Below are 17,832 nucleotides of genomic sequence, written 5' to 3'. Positions count from 1 at the left end.
GAAATGGCTAAACGGAACATCTCCCTAATGGTGTGTCACTATAACAATATAAACAGCATGCTTATGTGATATCCCGTCTTAGGAGAAAATAAGTATGAGTGTAAAAAGATGAAAAGTAAGAGAGAATTTGAAAACAGAGCTGTGGGAAATTGGGATCATGGAGAAGAATGTAAAGAACAGCTAAATAGGATGATAAGAAAAGTATTGCTTCTAAAAGGCTACCTGTTTCCTCAATCTGTGATTTGCCGGAAGTGGTTGAGGCCACGACCGCGGCGGTGGCCTGGTTCACCCCACGAGAGGCCTGCTGCAGCTGGGCCAGGTTTGGGCTGTCCTTATCAGCTTTCACCTGCCAGGGCCAAGCAGATGTGGGTTCATAAAATGTAGAGCGGCAGCAAGGACTGACTCAAAGAGTTGGTCTGGTGGCTCTTGACAAATATATGTGATCCACTGTGGTCACCAATTCGACTTCTCAAAAATCATTGCCTGTGGGGTCAATTCTTGGTGTACCTCTGATATAAAAATATTATTCCTGGTTTATTTGCTTGGTGGCCTCAAACTCTAGCTTCATCAGTTACTTTGATGAAGTGCTGCAGTTGTGGAAACCAATTTGGGACAATAAATAAGGACAAAAGAACACTCCTTGGGGGATTATAAAACTCAGGGAGGATTTTGGTGACAAGCTTCGCATTAGGGTTAGTTGGGCCAATGGTTCAAATCTGAAGACTCTTCAGGAGAGGCAGACACTGGTTGAAAGCTCTGGTCAAGCCAGGTGACCATCGGACTGTGCCAACGCATTCCTTCTTTGAGTGCTCCTGGAATGCCGTAATTGCTAATCAGAGGTCGGCACGGCTGGGACCCTCAGAGGCCACTTGTAACTAAGTGAGGAGAGCCCAGAAGAGCGCATGTGGCAAGCTGGGTAGAGGGCTCCTCGCTGACAGATGAAAGGCTTTTAGAGGAGGGTGGTATGGGACCCTTGAGAGGCAGAATTTTCATTTGGGACCCAACCCCACTAGACCCTGGATAAATCATGTTTCTGGGGCCAGCTCCATGGTCCAAGTATCTCTAACCTCGCCAGGCCTTCAGAGTCTCGGGAGTCCAACAAGGGTCCTACCTTGGATGCAGCCACAAGTTGGGCTGTGCTAGCAGCAATTTCATGGGAACACACCATTAGCTCCTCAAACTTCCCTCTGCCTTGTACCACCAGATCGGCTGCGTCACTGACAGTTAGGAAAGGAGAAGATGGATACCGTGACTGTCATTCACAGCTGTAACCCCTGTGCTCTCTCCTCTAGACCACCCCCATCACCCTGACAGCCAGGGAGCACAGCCTGCCTGCCCCTGTGCTACCCCAGGAGACCCAGGCTCCCTTCTAAACTTTCAGTCCTATTTACTTCCTTATCAACAGTGTATTTCTAGGGGGGCAGGATTTTTCCTCCCTTAGTTACTCTCTGGGGTGGATCAATGGAATGGGAGTGGGGTGAGGAGTGTGGGGACTGACAGACACTTACACCATGACAGTAGCTCCCCAGCCCACAGCTTTGGAGGCTGAGATGAGTCCTTCCGTCCATCGAGAATTCTTGGCATAAAACTCTTTAGGGGATGCTGTGCCCTAGAGAAGTGAGAAATAATAATAACTACCTTTTATTGAGAGCCTATTATGTGCCAGGTGCTTTTATATACATTACCCCATATAGTTTTCACAGTAACTCTGAAAGGCAAGCCTTATTATTCCCATTTTACAGATAAGAAAACTGAGATTCTGAGAGGCAAAAATACTTTCCACAAGGTCATGCAGGAAAATGAAGCAAATCCTAGGCTTTTCTGACTCTAAAACTCATAGCATTACATTTCTACATTGTGCCTGTCTGTGTGTGTGTGTGTGTATTTTATATATGTATTTATGAATAATTTATGATCTCAGGGGAGTCTAGCTGTTCTTCATGATTTGCCCAAAGAGGAGAGTATCAATGAATAATTTTTAAAAATTATTTCCACTTGGATTTAAAAATGCATTTGTGCTTTGCAAGTGTCCAATAGTCAGAATCTGCAGATACTCTGTGCTCTGTTCCTCTTTCTATTTTGGGGACCAAAAACATCACCTCTCTGACATAAAGCACCATCAACCAAATCAGATACTGTTTCGTGCTTTATGTGATTGTTTCCAGGCTCATGAATCCTCCCTAGAACTTTGTCAGCGATGCGGGGAAAAAACAAGATGGCAATAATGCCAGCAAAGGAGAAAATCACAGTAACCCTGTCAACATGAGACTAAGGCAGAGTCTGTCTGAATCACGGTGAGTTGACTACTGTTGGAAAGAGACAAAGCAGAGTCCAGTGTGAAAAGTCAGCACCAGGTTCTTCTGATTTGCCCGTTTTTCCAAAGCCCTCACGTACTTCTCCAAGGGCCCAGACTTGCAATGCACACTGGGCTTCCACAGCAGGTTCTGCTGGGGTGAATAAGCCTGTAGCTGGAAGTTCTGGCTGGCCGCTCTCTGGGGACCTGGCAGTGTTCCAGCTTCTTCCCCTGGCATCGGCTGACCTCCACAGAAGTGGCAGCTGCGCCCTCAGATGGACACGCAGGGTGAGACGGCAGCACACATAGATTTCACTGAATGTGGATGAGGGTATCAAATACACTTAGCCTCTCAGTGAGCTGGGAATCGTAACTGACGTCTGTTCTTCCTGCCCACGGGCCCTCACCCACGCGTACCCGGCCACTCTCCACGATCTCTTTCTGGAGGTCCTTTGAGGCCACAATCAAGACCTGAATAGCTTGCATTAGGCTGGTACACGAACCGAGAATCCTGCAAAAAAAGATTATAAAAGATGAGGGACAAAGAACAAAGATCAACAACAATGAAGAGGACACTTATTTCATTCCTGAACACAGGCACACTTGGAACGGGAAAGAAGGCAGGGAATGCTCTGAGGCTGAAGCCCTGAAGGAACGGTAGGTGAGTGAGGCGGCCTGACTGTGGATCCCCTTCATGAGGCACAGCTAAGTGAGGCTTCTTGGGGGTTCTTTCCCCTGTAATACAAGTGATGCTATCAGCATCATTAATACTGTTATTGACTCAACCCTTCCCTGGGGCTGTAATGTTTTATTCTAATGAGTATAATCCACTGCAGGCAAGATTGTTCCTGATCACCGAGGTGCCACCAGCTGCTCAGACTGACCTTTCGTTCACCTCCAATTTGACTCCCGTGTCTCCTGCTCGGGATTTGCTGAGCATTTCCTGTGAAGAAGAAGCAGGACTTCTCAGAATGTACGGCTACTGAGAACCCACTGGTGTCCTACCACACTTTGGGTCCAATATCCAAATCTACAAGAGCCCATTCGCATCCTTGCAAGAAGCAGGAAAGAATCCAGACTTCCGCTCTATTCCGTGGGGAGCAATTACAGCAGGCTGGCACTGCTGCTGTGACAGTCTGGCACCCAGGCTGATGTGCAGAGCTGAAAGCTATGGCACTGTGCCAACAGGGGCGGCTGCTACCAGGTCCAGAGGCAGGTCCTCACAACAAGACAGGCTGCCTATTTTCCACCAAAGGAGCAACAGGCAACCTGTCCAATGGTGCCCACCCAGCTTTTCCCTGACGCAAGCATTGCCATTGATTTACTGAATGCCTGGCACTGGGAGAGATGTGCATTATGTCATTTAACTCCTACGACATCCCTCTGAGGTAGGGACTTTTATTATCTCCGCCAGATGAAAACGGAACCTGAAGCTTAGCGAGGCTAATATAACTTATTGGAAGTCATGCATTTAGTAAGGAGTCAGTCAGTCTGGACCTTGAATGCAGGATGGCCTGATGCCCGAGTATTTGTGATCCTAGAGGAAACTGCTCACCTTCTCTTGGTGAGAACTTCATTTTCTAGCCCTCAGAGATCCTGGGGAGTTCGGGGTTTGGTTTATTTTTACAGGGGCCTCGGAGGCCTTCGTGAACGACTGAGATACATCCAATAGGAAATGTGGCCAAAGGGCAGCTGCTAGAGCATCACTTGAGGACATTTCCATACCTCGATTCTGGCTGTAGCAGTTTCAATGGCAGCTGAAGTGGCAGCCATCTCCTTGTCCACGAGGTCCCCTAACTCCTCCTGTTTGATGTCCAGGCCTCTGGGCAGGAGCTCCTGAGAAGAGCATCACAAAGGCTGAAATGACCCTTTGACCCTTTGACCAGACCTCTAGTCTCCTGTGGCAGACACGTAACCCTCGCGCGACAGCAGAAGGCAGGCGGGCCCCACCACGTCAGGCATTTCTGTAAGCCCTGGAGGGGCGTCCCCCAGAGGCCTTGTCTGGCACTCTCTACACTGTGACCTCTGGAACCCATGCTCTACTCTCTACCCTCACTCAGAACCCTTCCAGAAGGCCACCCCTGCTTAACCCCACAAAGCCCTTCAGTTGTGGCTGCTTGGACCCTAACCCCACAGTTGCACAGTGTTGATTGTATCTGTTGCTTGGGATGTGTTTTAAAAACCTCTTCAAATGTAGATAATGTCTTCCAACCACACAACCTGCCTCTTATTTAACTTTGCTCCCACAGCAATCATGAGGCAGTTACTACTCCCGCTGTACAGAGGGGAAGCCAAAGCTCAAAGTTCACTGAGAGTTACACTGCTAAGAAATGGTACAGCAGGGATTGGAACTCAGGTCTGATGGCCCATGATTGTTTCTAAACATATGTGTTATATACATACAAGTATAGAAAATAGTTTACTAACATGGTTTAAAAGAATAAGAACAATGACCCATGTTATTCACCACCCAACTTAATAGCTTAAGAAACATTATTCGTATCTTCGAAATCTCCTTTGTATCGTGTCCTGATCCCATCTCCCATCCTCCCTACACCAAGATGAACACAGAATTCAGAAGAATGCTTACATCATCTTTTTTTAAACTCCATATGACTGCATCCTTAAACAATGTTAAATTTTCACATTTTGGTCTTTATTAAAAAGAATCATACTGTACGTATTTTTCGATGACTTGCTTTTTCACTCAGCATTCTGTGTGTGAGATCCATCCTATAACCTAGTAATTTGATTCCTAGATATATACCTGAGAGAAACTCTTGCACATGTGCATCAGGAAATGTGTATAAGAATGATCGTAGTGGCACATTCATTCATAATAGCCCCCAATTGGAAATAACCCAAATGTCATCAACAAGAGAATACATATAAAAATTAAGCAATATTCACACAATAGAGCAGCAAAAATGAATGTACCCACATGGATGAATCTCATACACAGAATGTTGGAAAAAGCCAAGTTGTAGAAGAAAAGTCTTTTTAACACATAGAACTAATAATATGTTACATGCGGGGTCAGAGGTGAGGGGAATAGTATATCTATTATCTTCTTCTGGAACTCTGATTAAACATTCTACATATAACCTCTATATTCCAACATATAGAATCTGTGCCGTATTCTGTGTAATTCCTTCAGTTCTGTCATCCAGTTCACTAATTCTTTCTTTAGCTTTGTTTTAATCTACTGTTGAATCTGCATATGTTAAAGTTTTTACTTTCAATGACTATGTTTTTCGTTTCTAAAAGTTCTGTGCTTCTTTTTCAAATATATCTTGTTACTTCTGAAAATATCTTATTCTTCGATCACATTCTTAATGCCTTTTAAAAAGCTCTTTAACATGTCAAGCATAGCTATTGTGAACTTATATCCCTTGGAACTTTATCTATGAAACTTCTTTAAGGTTTAGATTCAAAGTACAGTATACCTCGGTTTTCAAACGTCTCCACTGACGAACATTTTGGTTTACGAACGCTGTAACTTTTATGGATCTATGGTATCATTAGATAGTAAAATTCATGCTAAAATTGCAGTTTTAGGGGTTGATTTTAAAGGTCTGGAACGGATTAATCCATTTTGCATTACTTTCTATAGGGAAACTGTCTCTCGGTTTTCGAACGTTTCAAAACTCAAACAGTCTTCCCGAACGGATTACATTCGAAAAGTGTGGTACCACTTTATATTCCTTCAGAGACAACTGGGACGTGCTTCTGCCAGATACCTGGGCCCCTAACCACCTGAATACTTTAAGCTTCATTTTGTTTGGGGAGTTTTTAGGCCACACAGATAGTATGAGATTTGAATTTGAATCCACGGAAAGGTAGCTTGTGGTTAGGAATTCTCTAGGCAGCTGTGTTTTCTGTCTCAACTTGTCAAGTTTGAAACAAGATCGCCCCTGTAGAGTAGGCTTTTCTCCCATTCACTCAAGGTGTGGCCCTTTGGTCTTCCGCTTTGGGGAGGAAGGCTCTCCATTCCAATATTTTCTCCTACTTGGACCCAGGTTTTGTTACTTTTTCTCCTCTGTATGTGTAGCCCATTAAAATCCAAGCTCTAGGCCACCAGAGATGGACAAACACTGGCTCTGGTATCCTTTTGGTTTCTGAGTCTGAGAATTTCCTTAGTTCAGATTTAATTAAAAAAAAAATTTTTCCCCCAAATTTTATTCAGCATTTTCCATGTCTGGTTCTTGGAAGAGTCTCTAAACATCTAGTGAGTCCTATTGCCAGGAAGGAAACTTGCCCATCATCTTTCTATCACATGTGGCTTTGCTTTCATGAACTTTTTCTCCTCCTGGTGTCCTACATGCTTTGCATGACCATCCTGAGTTCTCAGTGCTGAACTATACTGGGGAGGATGTTCTATCTCCAACAAAAGGCAGGTTGTGGTAATACTGCCTAGGCCACCAGCACCAATTTACTAACACCAGATAGCACCATGGTTACGTCACCCTAAAGAAAGAGAGGTTAGCAATTCACCATTGTCCATAGCCTTCCTTTATCCAGACATAAAGGATATTGCCTACTTCTCCCCAGTATGAACCTTTCTTGCCCATCTGATCCATCTTTTTATCTGTTTTCTCTCTCTCTGTGCATATTCAATTAATTAAACATTTGCTGGGTGTTAACTACCTGCCAGATATTACTCCAGGGACAGGGGATACAATATGAAGAAGGTATGGGCTGTACTTTTGAGGACTCGTCGGGCGGAAATACACAGGTAACAGACACATTACAGTGCTAAAGGAAGTGGGCGACAGGAGCCCAGAAAGGTGAGGAAGGGCCAGATTGTGAAGGTCCTTGTAGGTCATGTTACATAACATGCTTTTTGTTATCAAACAAGAGGGAATCATAATCAGATCTCTGTTTTGGGAAGACAGCAGAGGAAAGAGGCCGAGGCAGAGAAACAAATCAGAAAGCTGTCTTAAGAGTTCAAATGAGAGTTGATGTGAATCTGAACCCTGGCCCTTGTCTCCTTCTTCTCTGAACTTATCACCACACATGTTAGGAATCAATAAGTGCTGCCTTGTACTATACTCTTAAAATAGATCTCCATTACAGTGCTCATCACACTGCATAAAAACGGTTGCTTTATTTTTCTTTCCCATAGAGACCACGTCTTGTCTCTCTATATAATAACTATACCTAGCATAATTCCCAGTATATAGAACATATTCACTGTATCATCACTGAATGAATAAATATATTGTTATCTCCATTTTAGGTGTTCCCTGCCCAACCACATAAAAATCCTTGAAAACAGGGAAACTGTGTTTACTCTTCTTTGCCATCGCCTAGCACAGTGCCATCCACACAGCAGATTCTCAATTAATAGCCAATGAATTAAATGCAACGAGAAAGTTGTTTGGGAGGGGGGTGTCAGATTTTTCAGCTCTCACTTTCTAGAATCCAGTTTAAAGAAAGAACTGGCTCAGAACATCCCTGAATCCCTGGCAATGACCAGCACTCACACCAAGAACAATAACTTTCCCCAATGACAATACTCGAATACCTCGCCGATGGCTGATATCTTGCTGAGGCAGTTCCTCATGTCTGTGCTGTTGACATTCTCAAGGGTCCCTTCTTCCTCCAGGAAAGCCAGATAGATGAGGGTTTCCTTGCCATACTGCTTGCAGGCCTCGGTCAGTGCTGGAGATGCGAGGCAAGAGACTTTGAAAGGCCCTCTGCTCCCCTGCTTTCCTGACCGGCCCCTCACCCCTGGTACTCACTGTCAGCAGGCTCCGGCAGGGCTCTAAGGCAGGTGGTGCTACCGTGAAAGATGGTGTCACTGGTCAGGTGGGCAAGGAGGGTTACTGAGTGCAGAAGCCCACTGATATCTGCCAGGAGTTGAAAGGAAAGCTGCTCAGTCCTGCTTGAGGGCTATCATTTTCATACCTCGTCCCGCCCTGCTTTACGAGTTGTACACACTCCTTTCTTGGGGCCGAGGAATCCGTCATTATTTCTACATTCAAGCATTTCTGAACCTTGCCTAGATGTCACTAGTGACAGACCCTATCCTTTGCTTTTCTTACCTTCTGGACAGGCCAGATACTGGCTCCAGCATTTTTCCAGTTGCTCAATGCAGCTGGAAACGGACTTAACCGTGGAGAGAAGGTGATCTGTGAGAGGGAACACAAAGCAAAGTCAAAGCCAGAGCTGTCGCAACTTGCTTCACCCCTGTTAGTTAAGCCACTCGATGGATGAGCCTACCTAGTGCATGGCCCCAGCCCTGCAGGAGCTGCCCTCAGATGGGGGAAGGGAGGAAAGAGCACTGGTTACACTGGTATGTGATTCTCTTGCTGGAGCTTCAAAAGCTGGGCTTCTGAACCCATCTGGTTCTTAGCCAAGAACCGGGGCAACCACACTGCCAGCCTAGATTCTGCATCTCATTTCTCATTACTGCCCATGGTAGCAAATCCAGGCTTTCCTGCTAAGCCTTTCAAGGCCGTTGGACTCTCATGAATCTTGAGCCCAGACCCTTGACTCCCATTCGGCTACTCTATGCTCATGTTCTGCACACAGCACTCAGTCCCACAGCCGGGCTTCTGTGCACAGGTCCGTGGAAAGCGGAGTTAGTCACACGGCCTCGGTGTGGCTCCTGGCTCTACCGGCTGTGATCTCAGGCCATCTGTGCCGGCTTCCTCGTCTGCAAACAGAGGAATAATGGGCCCACCGCTGGCGTCACCGTGAGGACTCGCTGGGCCTAGGCATGGAAAGCACTTGGGACAGTGCTTGGCACACAGCAAGTACTCAGTAAACGTCGGCTGTTTTTATTAGTACTCCCCACTTTTCTTCCTCTCCATTTCCTTCAAAAGCCAGCTCATTGCGTCTTCTCAGAATCCACCCACTGCAGCCCCATTTCCGGGCCTTCCCTCAGTACATTAGGTACCAGCACGCTCCTTCATTTGTAACTGTTGTGCTTCCTCACAGATGGGTTCCTTGCTGAATAAGATATAATTAGTCCTCGCCGTATACGTCACCACATGGAGACTTTTCTATATTTGATACTAAAAATCAACTGTCAGCTGTTTCCCGTCTGCCTTATCCTTCAGTGGAACCTCTCATTACTTTGCCATCCTGTCTCCTTTGCTTGACAATGAGCTATAATGACGCCTGCTCATGGCTACGGCCATGACTTCACAAAGCCCCTGGGCCTGGATGCTCTCCCACTTACTGTGTACAAAGGCGCTCTCCTCTCATCCAGAGGGCTTCTGACTCGGACCACTGCTCTACCTTAGGACTCTGTTTATACCTGTGACCATGGGGATTTTCATTGTTTCTGCCCCTCCGTGCTTCGCAATACCTCTGTCTAGCCTTGAAGCTCATGAGCAACCAACGCTTGATCCAGACCACATTTTTCTCCTTAGAGACACAGGTCTGTCTGTTCCTCCTCCGACTGACCTTTAGAATTGTTATCAAGGCTCTGCTCCCAGGGGGCGTTTCACCAGTGTGATCCATGACGAAAGCAGGAATCACACCTGGGGGCTTTAGAAAATACTACGGCCCAGGCCCTATGCCAAGAAGCTTCCGGTTGAACTGATCCTGGCGTGGGCCCAGACATCCCAGGCGGTTCTGACACGCAGCCAGGCGGAGAGTCCCTGAGTGCAGTGTCACATGGGACTTAAGGCAATAGGTAGCATCCACCTGTAAGGACTTGGCACCTGCGAGCCGGAGGAGTACCTGCTGAGCCGGCACAGCTGATGAGAGTGGGCTCCTCGAGCTGCCTCAGCGCCTCTCGTATCACCTGCTCTGCAGCCGTCCTCGACTCCACCAGAAGCTTTTTTCGTTGGTTCTTTGCGAGCTGGCACATAGATTCCTAGAAATGGTCCAGGGAGGTGAGAGTCTGCCACAGACCCCATAGCAGCCAGTGAGCAACATCCACCTGTGACACAGCTAGCATTCCGGGCCTCTCAGCTCAAGTTGTCGTTTTGTCCACAGGTGTTTGTCACTGAGCACAGGAGGCTATGGGGATGAACCACTGCAACCCATTCTCCAATCTTCGGGAGAGAGTGCATCCCTTTTTCACACAATAAAGAGAGAGCTTTGCTTTCCCTCATCTGCTCTGTAGGTGACACGAGGCATGTTGGTGTTAGAGGCTGTGCGGACAGAGCACATTCACAGGCTAGAGGCCCCAAACCCCTTTCACAGCCCCCCGCCACCATGAATGCACCACTGAGGCCCAGGGCTGTGAGGTCAGTTGGACTTGGTCAGCCCGAGCGGCTGTCCATTACTTACCTGTGTGCTGGACAGTTTGAGCTGGGTCTGTTCTAGCTGTTCCTGAAGAGCAGAGTATTCTTCCTCTCGACGGGCCATGGCATTCACCAAGCTGCCCTGCTCCTTCTCCAGTGCGGCGATCTGGCTCACCCATTTTTCTTCTGACTGTAATCGCGTGGGAAGAGCGAGTTGCTGGGAGGAATTAAACTATCTTCTTCCCGTAAATCCAAACCCACCAGCAGCCCACAAGAAGCAGAAGGTGATGTCTCCTTAACCTGCCACTTTCATTCCCCGAGTATACACTGATCAAAGGTAGGACCAGGTTGGCCATATGCCGGATGGTGACAGACGCTCGGTGACAGCGAGATGAAGCCAGAGAGGAGAAGAATGAGGAAGAGAAAGAAAGGCGGTATTGCTCACCTGGGCAGAAGTTTCCAGGCTGCCTTGGACAATCTGGAGTTCCTGCTTGCTGGTGGCAAGTTCTTGCTTTAAGTTCTCTAGTACTTCTGTCTGTTCTTGAGTCTGAAAGAGAAGAAAAACAGGAGCACATTGATCTAGTGGTTACAAGGAATAAACGTAAAAAATCCCTGAGCTATAGATTTGTGTACTCTTTTGTATGCAAATTTTACTTCAGCAAAAAAGGGTAGTGGGGGCGAGGGAAGGAGGTAAGAACCCAGAATGCACCCAGAATTTTTCTTCTGGGTAAGTGGAATGAATGTCAAGGGAGGTATTTTAGGGACATTTCCTGACTGTCACGCTTAAACCCATAATACTCATTAACGTAGTACTTTAATTGAGGCATCCCAACACCTGGTACATCGCTGAATCTCACCATCAGGAAACAATTCCCCTTCTTTGATTTTTTTCTGAGTGGTGTTTTTCAAAGGGCGAGTTGTGACACATTAGTAAAAATTCACAGCTAACATTTAAAATAAAATGAAACAGCGAAAAAAATATCCAAAAGCATTCATATAGTAAAGATAAGTATTGCTTTATGAAACTTTTATTTCCATGAGATAGATGTGTTTTCTATTCTGGGTCACAGTCAAGTGTGAAAGCTACTACTCGAAGTGGAAGGGATTCAGTTTTATCCACCTGACATCACTTACTCCAACCTGACCTGCCTGCCAACCCCACCTCAGCTCATGGGTGTTCCCCCAGCTACAAGTCCTTGTAAACGCTCGGTCCTCTCTGAAATCCATGTGCTTTCACTTCTTCAAATTCCCCTCGAGGTTCGCCTCGGAAAACCTTTGCTGATGAAGCTCACTCAGCTTGGGTCCCTTCATCACTTCTAACCCCTTGTGCATCGGTCACCATGTCCTGTTCTATATGGCCTCTCGTAGCTCCCTCACAGGGCTCCAACCCACAGAGCTGCCTGTGGTGAAGACGACAAGGTCTTTCGATCAAGGCCCACGTCCAACTCAGATGGACCCCTCCGTCATTTCCCGCATACATCTCCCTCCCACTCACCTTCCGCTGGGCTTGCTCACTTATGCGCTGGAAAGAATCCTCCAGTTCTTTTTTCTCTCGTTCCAAATCCACCTGAGCTTGTCTGGCCACAGACACCTGCTTGGTCACCTCTGCATTCTGTAAGGGAAGAACAGTGTCTTGAAGCAGCTTATCTCAGACTTAAAGGACATCCTCCTTCTAGAACAAATGACAACATTCTGACCACGAGTGCCCTAGGGTTTGCACAGAGAAATCACTTTCCTACCCAGAGGGAAGCCAGAAGGATGCTGTCATCTGCAGATACCAACCCTCAAGTATTTCTAAAAGTAATAAAGATGGGGGCTAATGCAAATGGACCTGGCATCTAAGGTGGAGCTCAAGATACGGGAGGCAGGGGAGCCTGAAAAGCTGAGGTTCCCAAGAGATGGCAGTGACCCACTAGAGACTGGTGGGGGCACCGGACCTGGAGAAGCCACGAGGCCCGAGCTGCTCCCTCCCATGCGGTACAGGACCTGTGCGTGGTGAGAGGGGGTTGAGAGTCCTACCTTCCGCAGCAGGCCAGCGTGGTTCTGCACCAGCTCACTGTACTTCTCCTTCAGCTTGCTGTACCGCTGCTCATTGGCCTGGGCTTTCCCTGGATGGTCAAGGACCAGGTGAGGAGCCCACCTGGCTGGGACCCTCCACCCGCCTTCCAAAAAGCCAGAGTCCCTAGAAGACCCCCTTTTCCCTTCATAAATACATACACCTCTTCTCCCTTAAAAATCCTACTTAAACTCCTTGGGGAAGTCTTCTTTGAAAAAGAACTCACCTGGCTCAGGTCACTACACTGACTCATGCCTCCTGAGCATTGACACACACGGCATTTACTTTAGCAGTGTGTTTGGCTGTAAGTTAAATTATTTCTTGGGCTAGCTCTTTCAGAGATCCACTCCCCGGGGCAGGCATGGCACCTCTGTAGTCCCCATCGCCATGTTCTCAGCAGGGCCTCACAGGGGCGCTCTCCCTGCCGGACTCCCAGCCGCCCTCTGACTGGTGGCACGAGGGGGCATTCCTGACAGCTCCTCTGGACAGATGCAAGGCTGGGGCTCGGCCACCCAGCCTCCTCCTCCATCCTGATCGCGCCAAGCCCCACCCTCACCCCACCCTTGCCAGCCTCTCACGTTCTATCTCCGTGAGGCTCCGCTGTGCCTTCTCCGTGTCCTCTCGCTTCTTCTTGAGCTCGTCCAGCTCTGCCCGCAGGAACTCACCGTCATCGGCTGCCTGCTGGCGCAGGTGCTGCTGCTCGGCCAGCTCGGCCTCCAGCTCGTTGATGCGGCCCTTCAGCTGCAGCACCGCCCGTTGGCTCTGTGGGAGGGGCTCAGGTAACCCGGCTGATCGCCGTACGGCAAAGGGTCAGGTGTGCTGGGTCGGGCAGCACGTCCTAGCATGTTTCCAGCACCGACCAAATAAACATCCAGGTTTTCCTAACAAGCCCATTCCCAAGGCCTCATGAGAGTGGAGCCTTCTGGTCATGACAAGCCACCCAAACAGCAACACCTGGGGAGGACGGCAGGGGTATTCTGGTCCTGTGAGAGAGGCCTGGTAACAGTGATGGACCAGCTGGAATCAGAAAGGAGACGATGTTCGCCTGTTGCAGTGAGTGAAAAGCCCTGAGTCTGAGGGGCCGGCGTATTTGCAGCACCAGACCCTGCAAACAGCCATCAGAGTTACAAATCAAACCTTCTTATTGCCATGTTGGAATAGGTCTTCACCACGGTTTCATGACCAGTTGGTGATCATGCTTATCTCCAAGGGACATTATCACAGGGACAGTGGAGCTTGGCTTCAATGACATTCTCAAAGCAAATACAATGGGAATGCATTACGATCACGACCACAGGAAGACCAGATCCCTCTGGCTTTGGCATTTCTACTAACTAACCCCCCTTAAGATGTGGTCCAACAAGGATGTCTGTGAAGCAAATTTCATATTAAAATCTGTCCTGTTATGGTGAAGCCCAGAAGCAGATCAGAGCCCATTCCTACCTCAGTCTTCAGGTTTTCCAGCTGTGCCTTCAGCGCACTGATCTCTCGGTACAATTGATCAATTAAGTGATCCCTGGGAAGAGAAGGACAAGTTTGCTTCCACTGTGCTTCCTTTTAAATGCAAGCTAGGACATCAGGGTGGAAGTTAAAAGCTGGTGTTAATCTGGGGACAGTTCTTTGAAATTCCACAAATTATACCCTAAGGCCATCAATGTTACCGGATACTAATCTAACAACCACGGGTCCACAGTTATCTCAGCATCATTTGATTTTCCTTTGGGATTAAAGGGCCAGTATTTGAGGGTCAAAACATGGAAGAAGCCCAAGCATCCTTAAGAATTCCTCTGGTTAGGTGTGGCGAGTCCGATCATGGCTTAGCTTAGTTTCTCCTCCACCTGCATTAACCCAGCGTGGACTCACTTCTCGTCCTTGTTCACACCATTTTGACTGTTGAAATTGAAGGGATCACTGCTGAATGAGCTGCCGAAGATGTCATCAAACTTGTTGTCAAATAAATTCTGTGGTGACCAAAGAGGATTAGAACAAAGTTAGAGATCCAGAGAATTCTGGGTGACGGTGAAATGAGTGACACGCAAGAACGGACCCTTTCTTAATTTGTCTCAAATCCATTTATGTTCCCTCCTAGGGACCACGGGGCAGGGTGCTCAGTCTAGCTTACAGGTTAGGTTAGAAGGTGGCCAAACCTGGTTAGAACCAATGAGGCTTGGCTCGAGCGTCTCCTGTCCTCTCCTCCACACTTGGGGGTAACGGGAAGGGCCAAGTTTCTCTCCCAAGTGGTCCTCACCTGCTGGGAGGCATCCATATCCATGAGGTCATCCTTCTCTAAGACTGGCTCACTGTCAGGAGACGAGGCCTCGGCTGGGATGACCACCACAGGGCTGATGTGTTCTGACAGGGCAGAGGCTCGGAGGAAGTTGGGTGGGTTCTAAAGAGGGAAGACACATCCTCAAACTGTGTCACTCTCACCAGTCCTGCCAGCCTCTAAGAGCGCACCCTGGACTCACAGCCCCCAGGCTGTGAACGGGCACACTTACCTCTGGTAGCTGAGGGATCTGAATCAGCCGCTTGAAGTACTGAAGGTTGCTGGAGCGGTAGAACAGATCTTTCAACCTAGGAATGGAGAAGGGCCTGAGGGGCTGGGGGCCTTCACTAGCCCCGGGGAGGGGACAGTGCCACCGCCAGCTTTCCTCCTACCTGCCCAGCCCAAAGGCACAGGCTGTCAAGGAGATGGCCTCCATGGTGCTGGGATTCAATTATGATGCTACAGAGAAAGAGTATTTATAGCCAGTGCTCACTTATCTGGGGTGAGGAAAGAGTAATTCAAACTACAAAATTCTTCAGAAGTGTAGCTGACCCCAAAACTAATTTCTAACTCAGTGAGAATATATGTGAATGCTTGGCAGATGTATTTTCCTAGGAATGTTTGGCTTAGGGTAACATTAAAATAGATTTACGTTCCCTGAGGCTAAACCAACTAACCACAGGAAAAGGGAAGGGAATTTAATGACTAAGGTAGATCTCATTTTAATTAATTCCCCTTGTCCTAGAGCTATTTGTTATATCGCCAATTAGACAACAAGCTTCTGGAGGGTAGAGATTGGGTCTTGATGATGGAGGTTTACCACAGTACCAGGCATAGAGGAATTATTCAACAAGTATTCATTGTAGAAAAACTATTTCTACTGTGTCCTAATCTTGGATGAATATGGGAATGAAGACACAAATTTTTTTCTCATCCTCAAGTCTCCATTTTGAATTGAAACATTGAAGGCCAAGAAAGCTAAGCTCACCAGACAGGTTTTCTGAGATAAAAGAGGGTCATGGATCTCAGCATCCTTTCTCTGAAACACAGAATTTCCTCCAGCTTAGTGTCATAAACTAAACCCCTGGGGTCTCACGACAGCCCTTCCAACCCCAAGATCAAGACTGTCCCTGTGATGTCATTGCTGCTTTCCCAGAATTAGAGGACAGCGATGCCTCAGAGAACCCCTGTGCCTGTTGGGAGAGAAGTGAGGTGGCTACTCACGGGAGATATTTTTATAAGCTAGAAAAAAATGAAAGGAAATAAAATCACCAGATCACACGTCCCCCTCTTTCTGGGCTGGAGCCAACAGTAATAGGCGCTACTGCTTTCAAAAGCTACTGGAATTTAACATTCCAGGAAATCAACCCCAGGGCCTGTCTCCTAGGATTTAATAAGTCATTTATTATAGAATAAACATACAAAGCTTTTCAAATGGAACGAGGAAAGCGGGAGGTTAGTACAACCCTTGCCCTCTTATTGCTGCTCAGGTACCAGAAGCCTAAGCTTGGGATTTGGGAGCTATGCTTTCCCTATTGTCAAGGATGAAGAAATCAACAGGAAAAACAAGAGGGTCAAAATAAATCCTGCTAAGCTATGATTCCCTTCTCGGCCCTCCCAGTTCTCCTATCTCCCACTCCATTCTTTACCCTCTTCTTGGGCACACTTAATTGAAAGATGACCTGTACTTTTTCATTTAGCCACCAAGTTTCTTTCCCAAATGCACTGGAATAATTTGCCCATCAGTCAGACAAGCTCTTCCTCTTCTAGATTAGATAGCTGGCTTATCAGCTCATTAATTCACTCAAATATTTATTGAACACTATATGCTTAATTGACCACTATGTACCAGGTCCTAGGAATACAGCAGACAGGACAGTCCAAAGAAAATAAAGTTGTGCTAAGAACTATGAAGGAAGTAAATAGGGTGCTGTGAGGGAATAGGGGGTGGGGTGGGGTCGGAAGATCAGGACATGGGGAAGAAGACCCGATTCAAATAAGGTGGCCAGAGACTGTGTTTGAGGAAGAGAAGTGAGATGACCAAGATGACCTGGAGCTGGCCAGGCAGGGAGAAGAGCATCCTCAGGAGAGGGACCAGTGCGCGTGAAGGCACTGAGGGAGGAACGTGCTGCATGGCTTCCAGGAACTAGACGAGGACCCCGTGGGGCTGAAACACTACGAGCTCTGGGGACCAGGTCATAGATGACAGGCAGGGGCCAGGTCATGCAGGGCCCTGACCACGGACAAGAGCTTAGCCTTTATTCTCAGTGTAACCAGAAGCCACTGAAAGGTTTTGAGCAAGGGATTTACATTTTTACAAGGTTGTTCTAACTGCTGCGTGAGGATAGGACAGTGGAGCGGAGTGGAACGCCAGGGTATCCCATCAATATTGGAGGTCCGGGCAGACAGCAGTGGTAGCTGAAGAGATGGGAGGAGACATGACCGGAGCCAAGAAATATTTGTAAAGTATCAACTGAACCTGAGGATGGATTGGACGTGGGGCACGAGCACAGTGGTGAGATCCAGGCCTCTGGCCTAATGGGACGGTGGTGGCAGTATTTATTGAGATAGAAAAGACCAGGGAGAAAAAGGTTCCTGGAAGAAAACCTAGAGTTCAGTTTGAGATTTAGGTTTGGTGTAGAGATGTCAAGTAGACAATTGAGTACATGAGAGTGGAATTCAGAGGTAAGGTTCCACTAGAGATACATATTTGGGAGTTGTCAGCATGTACATGGTCTAAGACCATGAGAACTTAAAGAGAAGAAAAAGTGAAGAGGACAAAGCCCTGGGCGTGAAGTAGGTGATGAATGAATCGATGAGAGCACCTTCTTCTGTGTGTTTCTATGGGATTAGAGAACCAATACCCAGCCACTCGTAGGTCTGCCACCTCCTACTTATTTTCCTTCACTTTATTGCTGTAAAATGCAGATACCCTCATTCCTCAATTATTTTAAAGCAAAGGCTCTTGCCTGCATTAATTGATTTTATAGGACTTTCTGATTGGCCTTCATTT

At 47.3% G+C, this 17,832-nt stretch overlaps 1 protein-coding gene across 8 annotated transcripts in view; it reads right to left on the bottom strand.

Moving 5' to 3' along the window:
* HIP1 (huntingtin interacting protein 1) overlaps positions 1-17,832 on the bottom strand; it is a 142,968-nt gene that overhangs the window by 7,280 nt on the left and 117,856 nt on the right. For 5 of the 8 annotated variants that reach the window (XM_074328415.1, XM_074328414.1, XM_074328416.1 and 2 more), the window contains exons 10-28: positions 15,052-15,127; positions 14,802-14,942; positions 14,417-14,514; positions 13,997-14,069; positions 13,132-13,315; positions 12,517-12,605; positions 11,993-12,109; positions 10,943-11,044; positions 10,544-10,687; positions 9,989-10,124; positions 8,341-8,427; positions 8,038-8,145; positions 7,821-7,978; positions 4,019-4,129; positions 3,178-3,236; positions 2,711-2,804; positions 1,509-1,609; positions 1,112-1,217; positions 223-346 (exon numbers count right to left, since the gene is read on the bottom strand). In XM_074328415.1, the coding sequence (XP_074184516.1) occupies positions 223-346; positions 1,112-1,217; positions 1,509-1,609; positions 2,711-2,804; positions 3,178-3,236; positions 4,019-4,129; positions 7,821-7,978; positions 8,038-8,145; positions 8,341-8,427; positions 9,989-10,124; positions 10,544-10,687; positions 10,943-11,044; positions 11,993-12,109; positions 12,517-12,605; positions 13,132-13,315; positions 13,997-14,069; positions 14,417-14,514; positions 14,802-14,942; positions 15,052-15,127 (2,108 nt within the window). The remainder of the gene's footprint in view (positions 1-222; positions 347-1,111; positions 1,218-1,508; positions 1,610-2,710; positions 2,805-3,177; positions 3,237-4,018; positions 4,130-7,820; positions 7,979-8,037; positions 8,146-8,340; positions 8,428-9,988; positions 10,125-10,543; positions 10,688-10,942; positions 11,045-11,992; positions 12,110-12,516; positions 12,606-13,131; positions 13,316-13,996; positions 14,070-14,416; positions 14,515-14,801; positions 14,943-15,051; positions 15,128-17,832) is intronic. The other 3 variants (XM_019754952.2, XM_019754953.2, XM_019754954.2) reach the window with 1 other exon arrangement.

The sequence above is a fragment of the Rhinolophus sinicus genome, linkage group LG03, assembly GCF_036562045.2.
Source record: "Rhinolophus sinicus isolate RSC01 linkage group LG03, ASM3656204v1, whole genome shotgun sequence".
NCBI classification, from domain to species: domain Eukaryota; kingdom Metazoa; phylum Chordata; class Mammalia; order Chiroptera; family Rhinolophidae; genus Rhinolophus; species Rhinolophus sinicus.
Note: the sequence above shows the minus strand (reverse complement) of the source record. Positions and strands in the feature narration are given on the sequence as shown.